Here is an 18,461-nt window from a genome sequence, read left to right as displayed (position 1 = left end):
TCCCTCCTTGTGCAACGCTCAAGTTTCATATGTTGGAAAAGACTGTGGACCTTTTGCCCAATGCAAATTTACCTCTCTTGTTGTCCCACATTGATAAAATTGGAAGAAGCAAATGGGCATAAATAGCTAAGTACTACTAAGAGATTATATATTATGTTGATGATGATAGTATGACCTTGTCACCATGTGTGCTTTCCATCCACTTGGCCAAATGGGTGGGTGGGCTTTGGCAACTATGTGAACAAAGGCTTGGGCGGGGATTCAACAGGTATGCAATACACCAAATAGTTATGCAACTGTGTGAACAAGGCTTGGGCGGGGATTCAACAGGTATGCAATACACCAACAAGGCTTGGGCCCCCCCTATAGTACATTTTGAACATTTTCAAGCCTGAAAATGCCGAAACGTCACACCCAAGTATGCCTCCCCCTATAGTACATTTTCAAGCCTGAAAATGCCGAAACGTCACACCCAAGCTTTATGACCTAGAATGAAAAGCAAACACGCAAACACCTAAACTAGTTATGCAAACTAAAGATGAGATAAATTGGGGGTAATCGAAGTATATAACCAAAGGTAAACATAATTTGGAAAAATATGTCTATGACACCATGCAGTCGCTCAATGGAAAATTCAAAGTCTATACTACTTATTCTCATGCATGATGTTCGGTAGATCCACGAGATTTCGTTCGTTGATCTTTTATGCATGGTGCTACACTTAGAAGAAAGGTGATTTGTTATATTCTAAAAGACAATTACTCTTAATACCCAAGCATCAGGGTGAGTAAATTTTTCTTAAGAAAACAAAAGTGAATTGGTTGGGCTTAGATCTATAATTTATGTAGAGATTCTTTGCTTGTTGTGATGATAATTTTGATAACATTTTTTTCTTTGGTTTTATGTCCTCTAATATTTCTTCTCAAAATGATGACTCGAATGGTCATATCGTATGTATCATTTTTTGGTACTCAACCTAAATGTAGTAAGTATAACATTTGTTAAAACTTTATATCAAATGTATTTTTCTTTATTAATAAAATTTCAAAATGTATTTTTTAAAAAGAAAATTATAAAATTAACCCATTATTTATTTATTTATTTTGTCATTTCTTCTCACTTCTCTACTAATTAGCCATACTTAGCCATACGGCTTCACTTTGGCTGTAAACTCCGCCTCCTCTCTCAACCGTCTCTTCCGGCACACTTAACGGGAGATTTCCCAATTTCCGACTCATGGGCGGCGATCTACGCTTCGAGATCTCTCAAAATGCTTACATCAAACTTGTTCTCCATGCCCTAAAGCACCGGACCACCGCCGTCAATGGAGTCCTTCTAGGTCGCATCTCCGGTCCCAATGACGTCATTGAAATTTCCGATTCCGTCCCTCTCTTCCACTCCAGCATCGGTCTCCTTCCTCAGCTCGAGATATCTCTCCTTCTGGTACTCCTTTGAACCATTTTACATCGGTATTTCATGTTTAGGTTTATGCAAACTGGTTGCTCGTGTGCGAATTTGTTGTGTTTGATGCCATGTTTACTCCTTTTCACTTCCTATTTGAGATCTGTGATTGATGAGGTCGTGGACATGCTTGATTTGCTATCAGATTGAAGAATACTATGCGGCTAAGGGATTGAATATTGTGGGGTACTTTCATGCCAATGAGCGATTTGATGACTATGAGGTCGGCGGTGTAGCCAAGAATATTGGTGATCATATTTCTCGATTTTTTCCACATGCTGCTCTTCTTTTGGTAAGAATTGTCCTATTGTGCTTCATCTGTGCTGTTTTGTTTTGTATATTTCGTTTTGTTTGACTTATGCTCCTCTGCAGTTAGATCACAGGAAACTTGAAGCTTTGCCGAAGAGAAAGGATAGAAGCCCTGTAATGGAGGTGAGTTTATCGCTATAGAATTCTTATCATGGTTTTGTAAATTTATTTGAACGCTACATTAGAATTGCCTCAATGAATTTCCACCATATTTTCTCTTGTACTTTTGGTTGAAAATCATTTGAAGGAGCAAAATTTTATCTCATGAACATGCCGAATTTGAATATTGTTGGTATTCAAGGACTGTGGAACATCGTAAAGTAGCTTTGTAACATTGTGAATTCATAATTCATCCGACAATTGAGGGGATATTCTTTTTAGGTTTCCCAAATGCTGGATTTGACCTTAAACTAAAAGGTCACGAGAATGCTTTATAGTATCGTCTTCTTTAGACAATTTCTTGCTTCTCTTCCATTCATGGAGAGTTGAATGTTATGGCAATATCATTTATTATTGCTGATGCTCTTTGCAATTGCAATATAGGAAAAAGTATGCTGGAGATTTTTACTGACTTTCTTACTCGTTATCATAGAATAGAGCCAGTGGTAGTAAGTAGTAACTAGATCTTCAAATTTATTTGGTTTTCTGAATCTGTTTCAATGTTCTCTAAATTTTGTTGGCTTGTACTGATTCTGCATTGGATTTGGGTACAGCTTGTGGGGTTTCTTTTAGGATGTGAAAGTTTGAGAGAGGCAATGGGAGTGTGATCTCTAATTTTGGTCGGAGCTGCTCCGGCGTTATTGTATTGTAGGATTTCATCAGATGCTCAGCATGGAATCTGTGGATGGGTCTAGGAGAAACTTCAATAGAATCTTTTTTACCCTATAGGTGGAGAGTCATTCCACTCCTTCATTTAGTTTTCCCCCACCACGGAGAGGGCTTATGTTTTAGGTGGATTCTCCGTGGTGGGGAGGCAATGAAGTGGATTTCTTTATCTCTTTCCTTTTGGGGTCTTCTATGGACTTTCAAAATTCAACCCAGCTATCCAAAAGTGGTGGCTTGAAGCTATATGTTTTTTCTATTGTAAATCTTGTTAGGGTTTTTGGTGCAAGACAAATTTAATTGTTCGAAGTTCAGTGTACAAACAAAGATTGAGAGATTGGGTGTTGGAGGAATGCATACCATCTATATTGTGGAGTGGGATAGACCTGGATGTTTATATTCTCCTTTTATTCATTTAACTTCGCAAGTAATTTTGGATTTCGTGAATCAACCTTATTTGATCATTCCCTTCTGCATTTTCCTAAAAAGGAAAAAATGGGTTTTATCCTGTTGGAGTTTCTTGTTTTACCAGCTACCTTGGGTTGGACTAGTGACTAAGGGCCAAAGAGAGGACAAGTTTAAGTTATGGCGATCGGCCATCTTCATTAGAATTCTTTGAATTTCTCTTTGGTACTTAAATGTAGCAGAGTGGTCATCTGGTGAAAGAATTTGGGTCGGAAGGGAGAATCATGGGTATCAGATTTGTTTCCAAATGGATTCCTACACTATTATATAGAATCTATGATACTTCGTTTGAGAAAAAGAATCTGTATTGGATGTTGGTTTGTTCAGGTATGCTTTGGATATGTGGCTAATATGTGAATTCAGGTATCCCATATAAATTGTTTTTTTGGCTAGCATGTCCTCTCCCAGATACTTGAAGGGGACAAGCTAGATTCTTTTTTTCCCTTTAAATATTGCAACCCACCCATTAGCCCATAATTGTCCTACCCCAAAAGAAGCATAAATTATGAACAAATTAAACAAAAAATTGTAAGTCCCTAGTCCCTATCTATTGCGACGTCAAGCAGACCTTCATCTTTAGAGTGATTGGATTTAGTTCATGGTGGCCTGATTTAAAATCCTATGAGTGAGTGTTACTGGGGGTTGGTGTCGTTGGAAGTTCACTTTAAGATTGGGAGTCTTCTGCGAGCTAGCATTTCTAGATTCCGATTGCTTCTCGTTCCAATTGCCTTTTATCACCTTAGCATAGCTATTTTACTCTTTCTAATATTCAAATTGATTCCGAGATGACCTGTATAAGGTTTCTTTGGAATCGTTTAGTTTAATCAAGATGTGATTGCATTTTATGAATAACTCCAGTTTACAATTAACACTATCTGATTATCATAGCTGTTTGTGCTGCATTCAACTTATGCATCCTGACTGAACCGGATGTCTTCTAATCTAGGAATACTTGTAAACTATAGGCCTTGTCTACGTTGTTAGTTTCATCTTGAAATATGGTAGAGACTAAGCATGAGGAGATGGTCGCATTAATGCTCTTCTCATTCATTTTGTTCGTTTTGTCTCCTACCAGCTATACACAAAGGAAACTTCCAAGAACTGGAAGTTGGCTGGATCAGATGGAAGCAGCCAGCTGATGATGAAGGAACCTTCAGCAAACGTGGTCCTGTTGGATTTCATATCATCTGAAAAATGGCAAGATGTGGTGGACTTCGATGATCACCTTGACGACATTAGCAAGTACAACACACAATCCCCCTTCCCTTTTTCAATCATGAATGAATTTAAAAGTTAAAGCTTTGTTTTAAACTTCAAAATTTTGCAGGGATTGGTTGAATCCAGACCTCTTCAAGTAAAGATCTTTTAGAAGAGATTGGTTGGAAAATGGAGCCTTGTGCTTTTCAATGATTGAGAATATTGTTAGATGCACATTACTATTAGGTAATGGTCAAATTTTATCTCATTGGACTTTGATTAGCTTTCTTTGATTCGAGATACCGAAGTTCTCGGTCTTGAAGAACTTTTGAGTTCAAGGCGAATGTTTATGGAGTTCATTTGGATGATGTACACTAACACAACTTCTCATTCTTTGAATGGGAAAGACAAACACTACCATGCATTGAGGATCAGTTTATTGGTTGAGAATGGCTTTGAAGATTATTCAAAATGAAAATTTTAGGAGAGAAGTACCATTCCTTGTATTGTTTTCCTTAAAAAGAAATTAACTTTTATGTAATTACTTTAAGGATTAATTCTGCTTTTTTAGAATATAGTGTTACAATTAGTCGATTAGCAGTAGAGTGAGAAATTAAGTTTTTTTTTTAAATATATAATTAATGTTCAACACAGATATATATAAATTGGAGTGGGTGAAGGGAAGGAAACAAAAATCCTAATTTAATAAATGAGGGGAAAAAATAACAAAAGAATTTCAGAAAAACAAGATTATATCTGTTCTTTCACTAAAATTCTCAAGAATCTTCATCTAAGTCTGAACTGATTGGCATTTCAAATCTACAAATTGGACAACAATGGCTATTTTTGAACCAATTTTCAATGCATTTCCCATGAAACACATGTAAACAAGGCATTTCCAAACCAATCCTTCCATTCTTCTTTTTCCCAACTTCATCCAAACATATCACACAAACTCTTTCATCTTCCTCTCTCATTTCCAATCTCTTCAACATCTTCTTAAGAGCTTTGTCGCATGCTGGAACCACTCTATGATCTTCTCCACCAAATGTGCTGCCGTCTTCGCCAACAACATATTGAAGCACAACATCTGTGATTGTCAAATTCACCGTCATTGAAAATACTTTATCTCGGCTTCTCGAATTCACTTGGTTCCTTATTTCAATCCACTGCTCGATTAGGACACTTGCTACCACCTCTGCATCAATTTTAGATTCGTAGTTTTCGAAGCTACAACAGAGGTATTGGAATAGAGAACTGCTGTCTCCATTAAATATTTCAACAGGGAATTGGTGGTCGCATAGAGGAACTTTTGATATCTCTTGTTCCTCTACTAATTGTCGTTCACCGTTCTCCAGCACCTGAAAGCGGTTGCAACGACGACGTAGGGTGAAGAGCAAGCCAATTAGTTCGATTGGTGATGGATGCTTCGGGATTTTTGTCCACTTCGGAACATCTATATCTACTTCCACTGCCGTAGTTGAGTATCGAGAGATTTGATATTCCATTGAAGGTGTCAAACAAAGCTTCAACTAGAAATTTGAATTGAAACGATGACTGCATCAACAATACACTTTAATAGGAAAATATAATATACAAAATTAACAACTTCAAGTAAAATAGAACTAAACTACTTTCTGTTAAGATTTTGAAAGAACAAACTCTGTTAAGATTTATTTGATTATTTAAGAATGGCAGCAGGTAAGAATTAGAAAACAAAATTCACGTAAAGCACAATTCAAATAAACAAATGGTATTATGGAAGAATTAATTAACCACTAGTTAATTACATTGGAACTAAACTAAACATAATGAATGAAAGAAAAACATGTTAGACATACTTTAATAAAAACTATATAATAAGAACAACAATTAATTTGTGCAAAAATAAGAAAAGTTAAAGGTTTTAGAGAAAGAAAAGTTACATTTGAGGTGAGAGATGTTTCCTAAAGCTCTAGTGGAGAAGAGATTTTATTAAAGAGTAGAAAGAAGAAGATATGGAGTGTGTGATGAGGTTTACATAATGCATATAACTAAAAGTATTCAAACATAAATTCATATCCTTAAAGGAAAAGGTAAAATTATATTTGATTTTTGTTATTTTCCTTTTTTGAAATTCAACTTCTAATAATGGAAAAGGTAAAAATGTAACGATATCTATTTCTAATAATAAAAAAATAAAGCATATCCATCTACTTTCCTTTTCTATTTTCTTTTTTAAAAAATAAGATACTTTCTTTTACTTGTTATTTTTTGAATTGTGTTTCAAAATAGTACATTTGGAATAAATTAATTTGAAGAATGTCTTTAAATTTTTTCAAATAATACATTTTCGAGTTTTTTTAAAATAGAACAAATCGTAAAAATATTTACAAATAATTTAACTTAGTAATGATTTCATATATGTACTGAATCTAAATGAAACGATCATGTACCAATATTGTTGTGAGAATATGAAGAGAGAGTTCAACCTTGAATTCAAAACTAACCCGCACAAATCTTGAATTTATGGACAAAATAATATTTTGTTTGTTTTGTTATTAGAGATAAAAATTGCAATGATATTTACATTTTTTTTTTAAAAGTTGTAAATACTATATTTTAATTTTTTATTAGATTTTGAAATAAAATTTCATTAACTTTTGTCACCTTGATTAATTTAAAAAATATAGGAGTTTTCTTTTTTAATTCTACTATGTTCAAATTGAAATAAACTAGCATTTTTAATCTTAAATTCAATTATTGGAAAATTATATTCTTTTTCTAAGAATAAAAAATTAGAAAGTTTGCCTAATTTACTTACACAATTAGTTGCAATCTAATGGACTATTATTTTACACTAAAATGTTGCCTAATTTACCATTTCAACTCTTCTTGTATATATATTAGAACAGTTAGTAAACAAGGGTGATTGGAGGCTAGTTGTGGTCGAAAGTACCTCAGGTTGAGTCACCATAAGAGTTAGTTAGAGATTGGACAACGACAGTCATCAAAAATAAGAAAGTTGATCGACGAATTGAACGATTCTTGAAACAAATAAAAATCCACCTAGATTGAAAAATAGTAAAATGACTTATTTGAAATTCTAATCATAATTAGACTAAAATTAAACCTTGTCGCATATAAGGGGTGGCTATTAGACCACTCCACTACATGCTTCATACAAGGCTATAACGTCTCTAAACATAAACAATTTATACAGACTTTTAAACTTGAGTGTTTAATCTTCATATATTATTATTATCCCAATGAAAAGAAAGTATAAATTTAGAGATTTATTGGTTCATTAAATTGAATGATTGATTAGACAAAAAATTGAAATTTGAGTGGGCAGTCAATTTGAAATTTACTCCTAAATATTTTTACCTTATTCACTAAATTTAGGGATAAAAATGTGTTTTTGGACAAGAAATAAAGTAAAATTAAATTCTGAATGTATATTCAAAATGTTATACAAAAGCTTATCCGAAGGTAAGCGAGGGGCTCCCAGTTCACACCATGGCTTCCTTTCTCCTCAGCTCCAATCCCCTCTCCACCTCTTTCCATTTCTCTACGTCCCCGTCGCCGTCATGTTTTCCTCCGACTTCTGCCATCCCTAGTATGTCTCTCTTCCTCAACTTTCCTTTCCCTTCCTCTGCTCGACGGGATCGAATGAACTTTTTTGTCTAATTCTTATTCCTATCTACATTTCTCTTTCTACTTCATTGTTTGTTGTACGATTTATTCAAATGGGTAATTCCTTTTTTCTCCAACTCGGAAAACTATGTGGTGCTTCAGACAATTTTCTTGCTTCCACTCATTTGTCCGTCAGGCATTTTGTCAAACAGTTGGACTCGATTTTTTAAGCTTCTCTTTTGATGTGCACTAGATCTCGCTCTCGCTTGCCTGAATGTGTTTTTGTTCTGTATCTTGTGTTTTATAGGCTGATTGCTCTCTTTCTTGTTGATTGTCCTCAATTTCACATATACTTTACAAGTTTCCTTGTCTTGAAATACGGTTGAATTTCTTTGAAGAGAGATTGCTTTGAGTGAATTTCATGAATATTAATTTGATTCATATAATATCAAATAGGAGAAATTAACATTATCAGGATCCCTAGCCCCCCACGCTGTGATAGATTACATATTAAAAAACGAACTCAATCAAAAGCCTTTTAAATAGATTACAGTCTATTTATTCTTTGGTTACATTACAACTAAACAAGCTATTTAAACTTGGTTTATATTGATAAAAGAAAGTATTACAAGCTTCTTGGCGAAACTTTTGAAGTTTTTTTACTAACTAATGGTCTATTAAGTGTTTAATACGTCTCTAAACTTTTAATATTGTTTACCGTAGATTTCTAAGTTTTAAACAATATCTAGTAGGTCTTTAAAATATTAGTATTAAACTTTTAACTGTCTTTATTTGGCTCTGAATTTGTATAGAGATCTCATGTATCAGGTTTACAATCTATTAAACACTCTTTTAAATTAAGGGATCTCTTAGACACAATTCGATAAGCTTAGAGACCAAAATAATACATATTCTTGGCTTTCATTGGAATGATTATTTCCTTGCACTTTATGAATCCCAGTCTAATTTCTATTCCTTTATTGTGGTTTCCATTTCAGGTTCTATGTTGCTCATGAAGCCTATTGGGTTTCAGCCAAAACACTTTAATGGAGTCCGGCTACGAAACCACTCTTTTGTTGAAAATACAGCGTCGTTAGTTGTCAAAGCTGCATCTGAGACTGATGCTACGGGAGAAACTGACAGTAGTGACGTGCAGCCCGCTGCAGAAGCTAAAAAGGAGGATGTTCCAGTTGATAAACTTCCATTAGAATCAAAGTTACAGGAGAGGCTGGAACAGAAGGCAAGAATGAAGTTAGCAAAAAAGATTAGGCTGCGGAGGAAGCGGCTTGTTCAGAAACGCCATTTGAGGAAGAAGGGACGATGGCCTCCATCAAAGATGAAGAAGTTGAAGAACGTTTGATAATCTTGAGCTCCTTGAATTCAATTCTTGCAGTTTTCAGTTCTAGAGGTGCCATTTCTCCTTATCGCTTCCAATTTACTGTCTTATTTCTTTATACTTTCAAGGAAATGTACTTGCTTCTTAATATACCTGAAAGGATCCAGTGAGTAATGAAATGTGCAAATTCTTCTTAGTTTTGAACGACTAAATTGTGAGTTGAAAGATGACTGTACAGTTCAACAAGCTTGAATACTTGATTTAGATTTTTATTGGTAATCTTGCTAAAAAAACCCTTGCACAAAGGCATTGTCTTAGAAACTTAGACTAAGATGAAATTGCACGTCGAGATGAATCCCCCCCAGGGAGGAGTTTGAGCTTGACGTCTGTCTCAATTTGTACTGACTGTGGTTGAATAAAGATGAAAGGTAAGAGTTCTGGCTTTTAATGCAGATTGTCTAGTGAGTGGATTCTATTCTCTGCACTCTTAGAATAGTATGTAGGGACAGGAAGTATCTGCATTAGATGCTTTGTAGGAAGTATGGCACTCATGATAGCAAAACGCTTTCGAATATCTTGTTTTTTAGGATTTAGACCTCAGTTGCAGCTATACTGTAGATAAGCTTTGTACTTTCAATGCGTTTGAGTGAACCCCTCAATAGATGGATAGGGTTCAGAGTTTAGTGTAACCTTTAACCCATTAGAACTACTCATTGTTTTAACAACAACAGAAGATACATGGATGATTTGAACCTTCATTATCTTGGTCAAATGTGTTGACTAGTTGAGCTAAGCTAAATTTGTTTTTTTTTCTCTTGCTTCTTTCCAAAAGTATTTATAGGGAAAAAATGTGCTTTTCTGAAAAAACGCTAGTTTAAACATTTATCTTAAAATTAACCCTTAATTTGGTTTTCAACTTGTCATCCTGTGAAAATATTACTGTAGTCTATCAGGTAGGTTTTGAAGCATAAATTATTGTGGGGGAAGTTGTGAAACTCAAAAATAGCAGATTAAGACGGATGGTGCTAGTTGTTCTTTTGTCCCAGCCTGTCATTGGTTTTCAACTCAAAAATATCATTATGCATACATGAGAGTTCAAAGTGATAAAATAATATACATATTTTGACTATCTCCTGATGTATAAGGTAATTCAAGTTCTATTTTCTTTTCAATAAGTACTATATGTTTGTTTTATGATAGTTGTGTTATAATCTCCTCTTAAGCCTTAATGGTCATTTCAACCTAACCTTCAATTTCTACTTTATATTCACTCACTAATTCTAAACATATGTTTTAAAGTGGATAATTACATCCAGTATAAGGGTTGTTTAGGGTTCATGATGGAATGAGCTTGTATTTTAATGGTATTATTATCTAAACCTTGAGATGCTTGGATTGAGTTTTTTTTGACGAATTTGTAATTTTGAACTTATTTCGTTTCCATCGTTGGTTTTCAACTCAAACTCTTTTACCATTATTTTTACACTTCACTATTTTATTTTTATTTTGTCATTGATTCCTCACTCCTTTCAACACTCTAATTCATATGACATTCTAACCTCCTTAAACTATCAGTGATAGATTTTATTGTTCATAGACTTTTACTAGTAATAAAATCCACAATGGATAAACCCTTACTATAAATTATGTTATATTTGGTAATACTTTAGGCACCGTTGCTATTATAATTATTCAATGAATATGGACTTCTTTTTTTTTTTTTTTTGTTGATGATTTTGAATGAAAGTCTATGCGAAGGTAAAATTAAGATTTGAGAGTAAAAATGTAAACGATGTCATGTTTGGAATACAAATGTTCTTAAAACATATTTCTATAAGCATGCATCTCTTTGTCCTAATATATATGAAATATGTACAAGTTATATTGAATAATAATTAAGTTTTATAATCCAAAACTAAGGAACGTTATGAGAATTTGTATTTATATTGGAGTAAATAAATAACAATAATATTTATGCTTTGATATTTCATCAATGAATTTGTTTATTCAAATAAACTGAAATGGGTAAAAAGAATATTATTGAGGATTCTTTGCTCAATATAGAAAAGATTATAGAATTTTTTTAAAAAAGAAGAAGAAAGCAATTAAGTTGTTGTTTTCAATAAGTTTGGATTCTTGAAACTTACATGTGGTCTTATATCAATTAAGCTATGATGTTGATATATTAGTCCAATCTTGATTAGTTTGTCCCATAAGAACAAAATCCCTACTCCTCATTCATAATAAACTTTAAAAATAAATAGTAAATAGCAATAAAATAAATCTTTGAAAAAAAATTACAAATTCTTTCACGAATTTTTCTATATACTTAGTTATTATTCCTAAAAATATTATTTACTATAAATACTTTTTAGACATTTAGTACATGTTTGGGGCTAGGAGTGGAGTAGAGTGGGAGTGGATTATAATAAGGGATAATTGCAAAATTAACAATTAAATTCAAAATAATTAAATATATAACAACATTTTAAAAAATTTGCAAATATAGCAAAATTTATTAAATTCTATCAATCATATAAGTCTATCACCGATAAACCATGTTGCAAATATTAGTCTATTACTGATAGACCATACAGAGTCTATCGATACAAGTCTATCAGTGATAGTTTTGCTATATTTACAATTTTTTAAATTTTTTTTTACTATATCCTTAATTATTATTGTTGAAATGGTTATCAATTGCAATTTTTCTTATAATAATCAACTTTTTGTATAGAGCAATGTTTAGGTTTAGTTGAGGTTATGATTACTATTTTAAATAACTAAGAATATGGGTATTTGTTTGGATATTGGATATTGCCCAAATAGTCCACTTCAAAGAATTTAGCTCATGGAATCTTGTATTCAAGACATCAAATTGTTGTAACGCAGTCAAAGATTAGAAAAGATGTGTGATGTTATTTAGAAATTTAAGTGATTAAGTACATTACATTAAATAAGGAAGATGCGAGTATGCAGATCGATTCTTTTGACCACCGCAATCAAAGAAACAATAACAAGCATAGATGGTTTGAGAAGGATTAGTTGGAATGCATTGATGTGAAACAGTATGATGCTTCTCCCAACATTTCTTTCCACAGTCATTGAGATCGCACCCAGTGTTATATAAAATGTCTTGACATCTTTGGGCAGCTGAGACGTCTTGAGGCACAAACATCAATGCAACTATATAAAAGAAATAAAAAGATAAATATATAGGTAGACAAATTAGCAATCTAATATGTGTTGTAATGGTTATTTGATTTTGCAACGCATGATAATATAGTATTTGTGGAGGAAATTAAAGAAAAAGAACCTGAAAAAATAAGAGCGAAGTAGATGATACGGGAAGAAGCCATATTCTTAAGATATACAAATTTCCGAACTACTGTTTTGTTAAGAGTTAGGATGATAGAAATTCTACGATTTTCAATGGTTTAAATACTAAAAGTTACATTAAATCCCTTGAATCTCAAGGACACAATATACAACCTATAGAACAGATCCTATTCAATAAGGTTGTAAAAGCTACATTAAATCTCATCCATGCATTAATATGTAAAAATAGTAAAGATTTCTATAAACTACACACCATGCACGAATTTGTTTTCATTTAGAATAAATAGTAATGATTTTAACAACTTTATGAATTAAATGTCAAAGTTTAGTTTGGAAAGTTTTACTATTGGTTGATTTTTTAAACTCAGTTTTACACATGCATGTATTTGTACGTATTTTGGCTTAAATAATATGAAACTTCTAATTTCGTGATATTTCGTTCTAAATTTTCCAAGTACAAAGCCATATTTTACTAACATTTTAAAGAAAAAATGGTCATATTTTACTAACATTTTAAAGAAAAAAATGTCTAAACTCACTAAAAGAAGTAGAGATTTCACGGACATTTTAAAACTTTTTTATGTTAATTATTACATTATATTTCATAAATATCAATTGTGGTTAATATTTACTTGCACATTAAAAATATCAAGAGTAATATTCACTTTTAATTAATATTTTTTTAATGTCAAGTATAAAACAAAATATATTTTTATTTAGCATCCCTAAATTAATATAACTTAAAAAAGAAAAAAAAAAACAAACCCTATAAAACATAGAGTAAAAAAAAAACCGAGTTTTAGGACAAAATGAAGATATGAAAAGTCAATTTTTTCCACAATAAAATTTCCCTTCTCCTTTTTGTAATAGGAGAAGTATAAAATTTGTGAGATTTGGTTGATATTTTAAATATGTACGGGATCCTTAACAAAATTTATGGATGAAGAGTTTGTCTTTTTAATTTATTTTCATTTAATATCACTCAGATTGTTCTAGGTTGTTTTCTAGTTTCACACATCAAATTTCGTTTATTGGTTCACTTAAGTTCATTGTTGAGTAGTCTCATTTTTGCTTAGTTCACTCTTAAGGCAACACAACCACATGTTCTCAACATTGTATTATTTCATTGGCAGATTGTTGAGGTCTTTTACTACGTCCAAAAAGTGGTACTTCACCCAACAGATCCACTTTTTTATCGAGAAACTCAGACTCTAAGCCTAGGTGTGTACAGTCATTGATTGATATATTTTGTTCAGATTAGACATAAAACTAGGTAGAACAATTTCTTCATATAGTAGAAGTTTGGGATGTTGTAAGTACGTAGTGACCAACTTTATGTATATTGAACAGTATACAATGACCAACTAATATGGACTTAAAAATATGTGCAATAATTATATGGACTTCAAAACAAGTTAGTTCTTTGATGGAGAATTTGGGCTGATTCAATTGTTCAATAATTAATATGGTTTCAAAACAGGTGCAGTAATTATATGAGTATTTTAAATTGTAAATTTTTCATTTGAAAAAGGAAAGACTTAACATGCAAAAAAAACGTGTCAAGAATTAAATATTCTTGACATATAGTGTCAAGCATATTTTATCTTGACGCTTAAAATTTTTCAAGAAAAAGACTCTTATTCTTGTACTAGATTACTTGATGCATTTAAAAACATCAAGTAAACAAATACTTGATAGGTAAAAGACTTTAAGTAAGGGCTACTTTTGTAGTAGTGATTTAAAGTTTGGAGGTTGCGAGATGTTTGCAAGCAAAAAACATTTTCTAAACAGTAACTAAAAATTTCCTACACATGTATAAAAGCATCCTAAATGACATAAGCACAAGTATATAATTCATTTGAGATTAAACATTTGAACTTAAGAAGTTGCGAGAGATGCATGCCTGTGAGATGTTTTCCAGATGAAAAAAAGTAAGAAAAAACTTGTTCATAAGTTTGAAACAACTCTAAATCAACTTGGAACAATTAAAAATTAGATAATTAGGTTTATACATTTAAGATTTAAATATTCCACCAAGAGAGGAGGATAAAAGAAAAACCTATATATAACACACTTTGGAGAAAAAAATAACAAAAAACAAAAAACTAAACTTATTGTGTAGCGTGATAACTTGATCAAGAGTAGCTAAATATTCTATGGAATGACAAGAGAGATTGAGAGAGAGATTTTGAAAGAGATTAGAGAGATTGAGAGGTTAAATGAGTTTAGAATTTTTTTTTTTTTTACTTTATGTTTTATATTATCCAACAAATTTACGATCTACAAACAAATTGATCAACATACCATAATCAACCAATAACTAGGTACTCTTTTCTTAGGTTTAGTTTGTAGTATCTCCCTTTAATCCATACATTTGTGAGATTTGAATTGAGTTTAATACACCAATAGATTAAATTTTGTCTTTAATTATCATGTTCATATTGTCAGATGAACGAACGCTTTATGGTGAAAGCCTTTTTATCCTGTGCAATTTTTTTGGTAAGTTGTATGTGATTCAGTTAGAAGAAATAAGTTAGGTTAGCTTGAAAAAATCTATTAGATCTTGTATTTTTCTAATCGACTTACAATATTGAACTTGATGAATGTTTAATTAGCCGCATGAAAATTAGGTTTTCAACCTAACTTAGCCCTTATTTGTAATGCAATTACTGTAAATTGGACGTTGTATACATTTCATCGATTTAATTTGCATTAATTTGATGCATAGGACAATTTGGTTAGTTGTTCTATTCAAATTGGTTAGGAGTATCAATTGTTAAATTCAACAATGAGAATTCAACATTCAAATATAATGATGAGGGAGATCGATAAAATCCATGGTAAGTTTTCTCAAATTGATTTACACTTTTAATTTATTTTTATAGTATTTATTTTTTCACAATTTATTTTTAATTATTCAATTGACCCCCTCCTTCTGTTACCTTGGGTTGAAACTAATGTGCTATAGAAATTTACGTGCTCCTTGAGTTCGACTAGGACTAGTCAGCTGTTGATGTATAATTCGGTTAAAATATTTGATCTAGATTTAAGTGACATCAGGAGTGGAATGCTTTGGATTACATGAAAGTGGATGAGTGTGAATGGTGTTGAACCTAACTTTTAACTTAGAACAAACATACAATTAAGCAACATAAAAGTTTGGATACATACATACATATATAGTGATGCGAACTGAAAAGGTTCACAGTTTATTTGAATCGATACATATCTCATATTTTAACTTCAATTTAAGGCAAGCAACCTCTCAAGACTTTTGTTGTACATATATTCACCTTTTGTGATATAAACGTTGAGGTTAGAATACATATTTTTTATCTAAGTAAATATAAATGACATTATTATGTTTCAACCTTTATTTAAGACAAACAACCTTTCGGTACCCAAATGCTACACACTCGCACTTGCATTTTCTGATATGTTGTGACAAGGTTCAAACTGTAGAACTTATTTTATCTATAAAATCATTCCTTCACTCGTTTAATAAGGTCTTTTGACTGAGAGAATATTTAACCGTCTGTGTTCTGATATCAAAAAATAAAAGTAATTCTTGTTTTACTTTTGCATTTTACAACTCTAAGAAACTTTGCATAGATTCCGCGTGGATCAACACTCGATCTTACAACTTTCACTACCGACCTTTTGTAGAAATAATTGTTTACAAGTTGAAGTTTTATAAATTTCTTTTGATCAGTGTCTCACTCTTTGTTTCTTTCTCATGTTCTATAAATAATTTTCTCAAGAACGTGAAGGAAGGTTACATCATACCCTAAGATTGACCATGACTTTCGAATTTTGATCCGCTGACTTGTTCATCGAGTTTGAACAAGTACCGCACAATCGTCCATTCTGAGTTTGAAAGAGTTGACACTATAGAGTCACAAATTGTAAGAACTGGAAATGTCACCTACAAGCGTGGGAATAGTTCGTCATGCTGCTGTCTATATAGAACGAGTTATTAGGATAGATAACTCCCACAAGAATATGTTGGAAATGATAAACGGCATGACAGGAGATTTTTGAGCTACCCTATATGTCGCGAGGAACGAAATCGTAGAGATGAACACGAAGGTGAACCTTACAAATTGAGCAATAGCAAATCACAATTTCAATTAGCAGAATAAAAATCCCTGAGCCCTTCTGTGGGGCAAAAGATGCGAAGACGTTAGAAAACTTCATCTTTGATATGGAACAATACTTCAAGGCCACAAATACCATTACAGAAGAAGTCAAAGTGACATTGACAACTATGCATCTGTCTGAAAATGCGAAGTTATGGTGGAAGTCCTGGTATGTTGATATTCAGGAAGGATGTTGCACAATAGACACATGAGACAGTTTAAAGAAAGAACTTTGTTCGTAGTTTTTTCTCGAGAATGTCGAAATTTTGGTTCGGTGAAAATTGAGCGAATAAACACATTGAAACCATTCGAAAGTATGTGAAACAATTCACGGGCCAATGTTAGACATATGTGACATGTCAAAAAATGACAAGATCTTCTGTTTTATCGAAGGCTGAAGTCGTGGGTAAGGATTAAGCTATATGAGTAGAAGATTCAAGACCTCACGTTAGCCTATGGAATAGCTGAACGTTTGTTTGATATGTTTAATGACTCTCAAGATATGAGATGCCACCAAAGTTCTTCATTGGAAGAAAAAGAAATAATTGAGTTCTCTTAAAGCTATCGGGGAAGACAGATGTCCTGGTGGTGACCGTAGCCTTTCCAATCCAACATGGGGAACACCTGGCGAGGACATAATAATCCAAACACACCAAATCATCCTCTTAGTTGGTACATATGTAATCAGGCATATCGAGCTAAGAAATGTCCGAATAAATCGGTCTTTTACATCTTTCAGGCCTCTCTATCCTCCGACTTAGATGACAAGTTGAGTCAATCAGAAAGGGAAGTTAATCAAGCAAACTAAGTTGAGAATTCTAAAGTGGGGGTCATGAGATTCCTGTTGCCTCTTCAAAAGAAAGTGGGAGAGACAAGTAGACGTGCAAAAGGGGGTCTAATATATGTTGACACCTGGGTCAACTAGAAGCACGCAATGAGCACTATGGTTGACTCTGGTGCAACCCACAATTTCATAAGGGTGGCAGAAGCTTCATTGGAAGAAGGATATAGAAAAAATGAAGGCCGTAAATTTTACAGTTTTACTCGTCGTAGAAATAGTGAAAGGAACGATAATACAATTGGGAGGATGGAGTGGTCTTGTAGACTTCGTGGTTGTAGGTATGGATGACTTTGAGGTAGTACTCGAAATGAAATTCCTCCTTGAACATCAGGTGATCCTAATGCCTTCAGCCAACTATTTAGTGATCACTAGGTCTGCCCCCACCGTTGTTCAGATAGACCTTCGCCAACCTAAGAGATTGAGAATGATCTCAGCCATGCAACTGAAAGAGGGCCTCACTCAAGATGAAATTACGTTCAGGGGTCATCCCACCTGAGCCTTCAGATAGTTAGGGGGAGATAGTTCCAAAAGGCACAAGGCGTGTCATAGAGAAGAAGTATTGTGTGTGGGGTGCTTGGTAGTTTGCCCAAGTCAAAATCGCCTACGAAGTATGCTTGTCGTATGGCATCGCCGGAGTTAACTAAACTTCAGATACAATCGAAGAGCTTGTAAGCATCCACAAACTCAAGAGTTGGCCCTTTCCTCAGGGCTTGTTTCAAGACATGGTTGTCGACACACAACCTTAAATTTCCATTCTCTTCTTCCCGTAAAAAAACTTAAGCTTCGTATGGAGCTTTTGCAGGTCTAATGAATCTTGCGGTGCCATACAACAAGCATACTTACAACCACGATCTAAACAACCAAATAATTATTTGAAACTTTGTTTTTAAAAAAAATGTAGAACAAGAGAAAAAAACAATGGAAAGAAGAAGAAAAA

At 33.0% G+C, this 18,461-nt stretch overlaps 3 protein-coding genes across 3 annotated transcripts; 2 read left to right on the top strand and 1 right to left on the bottom strand.

Annotated features, from left to right (window-relative positions):
• The first annotated feature begins 1,099 nt into the window (after positions 1-1,099).
• Positions 1,100-4,760, top strand: LOC101214406 (ER membrane protein complex subunit 8/9 homolog). Its single transcript, XM_004144263.3, has 5 exons — positions 1,100-1,443; positions 1,607-1,753; positions 1,834-1,893; positions 4,133-4,299; positions 4,385-4,760. Exons 1-5 carry the CDS (start codon positions 1,237-1,239, stop codon positions 4,413-4,415), a joined length of 612 nt encoding a protein of 203 aa, XP_004144311.1. The 5' UTR covers positions 1,100-1,236; the 3' UTR covers positions 4,416-4,760.
• Positions 4,761-4,941: 181 nt separating this feature from the next.
• LOC105435377 (RING finger protein 141) lies at positions 4,942-6,261 on the bottom strand. Its single transcript, XM_011656084.2, has 2 exons — positions 6,180-6,261; positions 4,942-5,811 (listed from the first exon to the last, which is right to left on the bottom strand). Exon 2 carries the CDS (start codon positions 5,760-5,762, stop codon positions 5,031-5,033), a length of 732 nt encoding a protein of 243 aa, XP_011654386.1. The 5' UTR covers positions 5,763-5,811; positions 6,180-6,261; the 3' UTR covers positions 4,942-5,030.
• Positions 6,262-7,686: 1,425 nt separating this feature from the next.
• Positions 7,687-9,477, top strand: LOC101214644 (50S ribosomal protein 5 alpha, chloroplastic). Its single transcript, XM_004144264.3, has 2 exons — positions 7,687-7,852; positions 8,868-9,477. Exons 1-2 carry the CDS (start codon positions 7,753-7,755, stop codon positions 9,227-9,229), a joined length of 462 nt encoding a protein of 153 aa, XP_004144312.1. The 5' UTR covers positions 7,687-7,752; the 3' UTR covers positions 9,230-9,477.
• The last annotated feature ends 8,984 nt before the right edge of the window (positions 9,478-18,461 follow it).

The sequence above is a fragment of the Cucumis sativus genome, chromosome 4 (genome assembly GCF_000004075.3).
Source record: "Cucumis sativus cultivar 9930 chromosome 4, Cucumber_9930_V3, whole genome shotgun sequence".
Taxonomy (NCBI): Eukaryota; Viridiplantae; Streptophyta; class Magnoliopsida; order Cucurbitales; family Cucurbitaceae; genus Cucumis; species Cucumis sativus.
This window is presented reverse-complemented; position numbering and strand designations above follow the sequence as displayed.

Bases quoted from the DNA above. Each gene is read 5' to 3' on its own strand.
- LOC101214644 (XM_004144264.3), top strand. From the start codon at position 7,753: ATGGCTTCCTTTCTCCTCAGCTCCAATCCCCTCTCCACCTCTTTCCAT. The intron at 7,853-8,867 runs GTATGTCTCTCT...TTTCCATTTCAG, and splicing joins TCCGACTTCTGCCATCCCTA to GTTCTATGTTGCTCATGAAG.
- LOC105435377 (XM_011656084.2), bottom strand. From the start codon at position 5,762: ATGGAATATCAAATCTCTCGATACTCAACTACGGCAGTGGAAGTAGAT.
- LOC101214406 (XM_004144263.3), top strand. From the start codon at position 1,237: ATGGGCGGCGATCTACGCTTCGAGATCTCTCAAAATGCTTACATCAAA. The intron at 1,754-1,833 runs GTAAGAATTGTC...GCTCCTCTGCAG, and splicing joins CACATGCTGCTCTTCTTTTG to TTAGATCACAGGAAACTTGA. The intron at 4,300-4,384 runs GTACAACACACA...AAAATTTTGCAG, and splicing joins CACCTTGACGACATTAGCAA to GGATTGGTTGAATCCAGACC.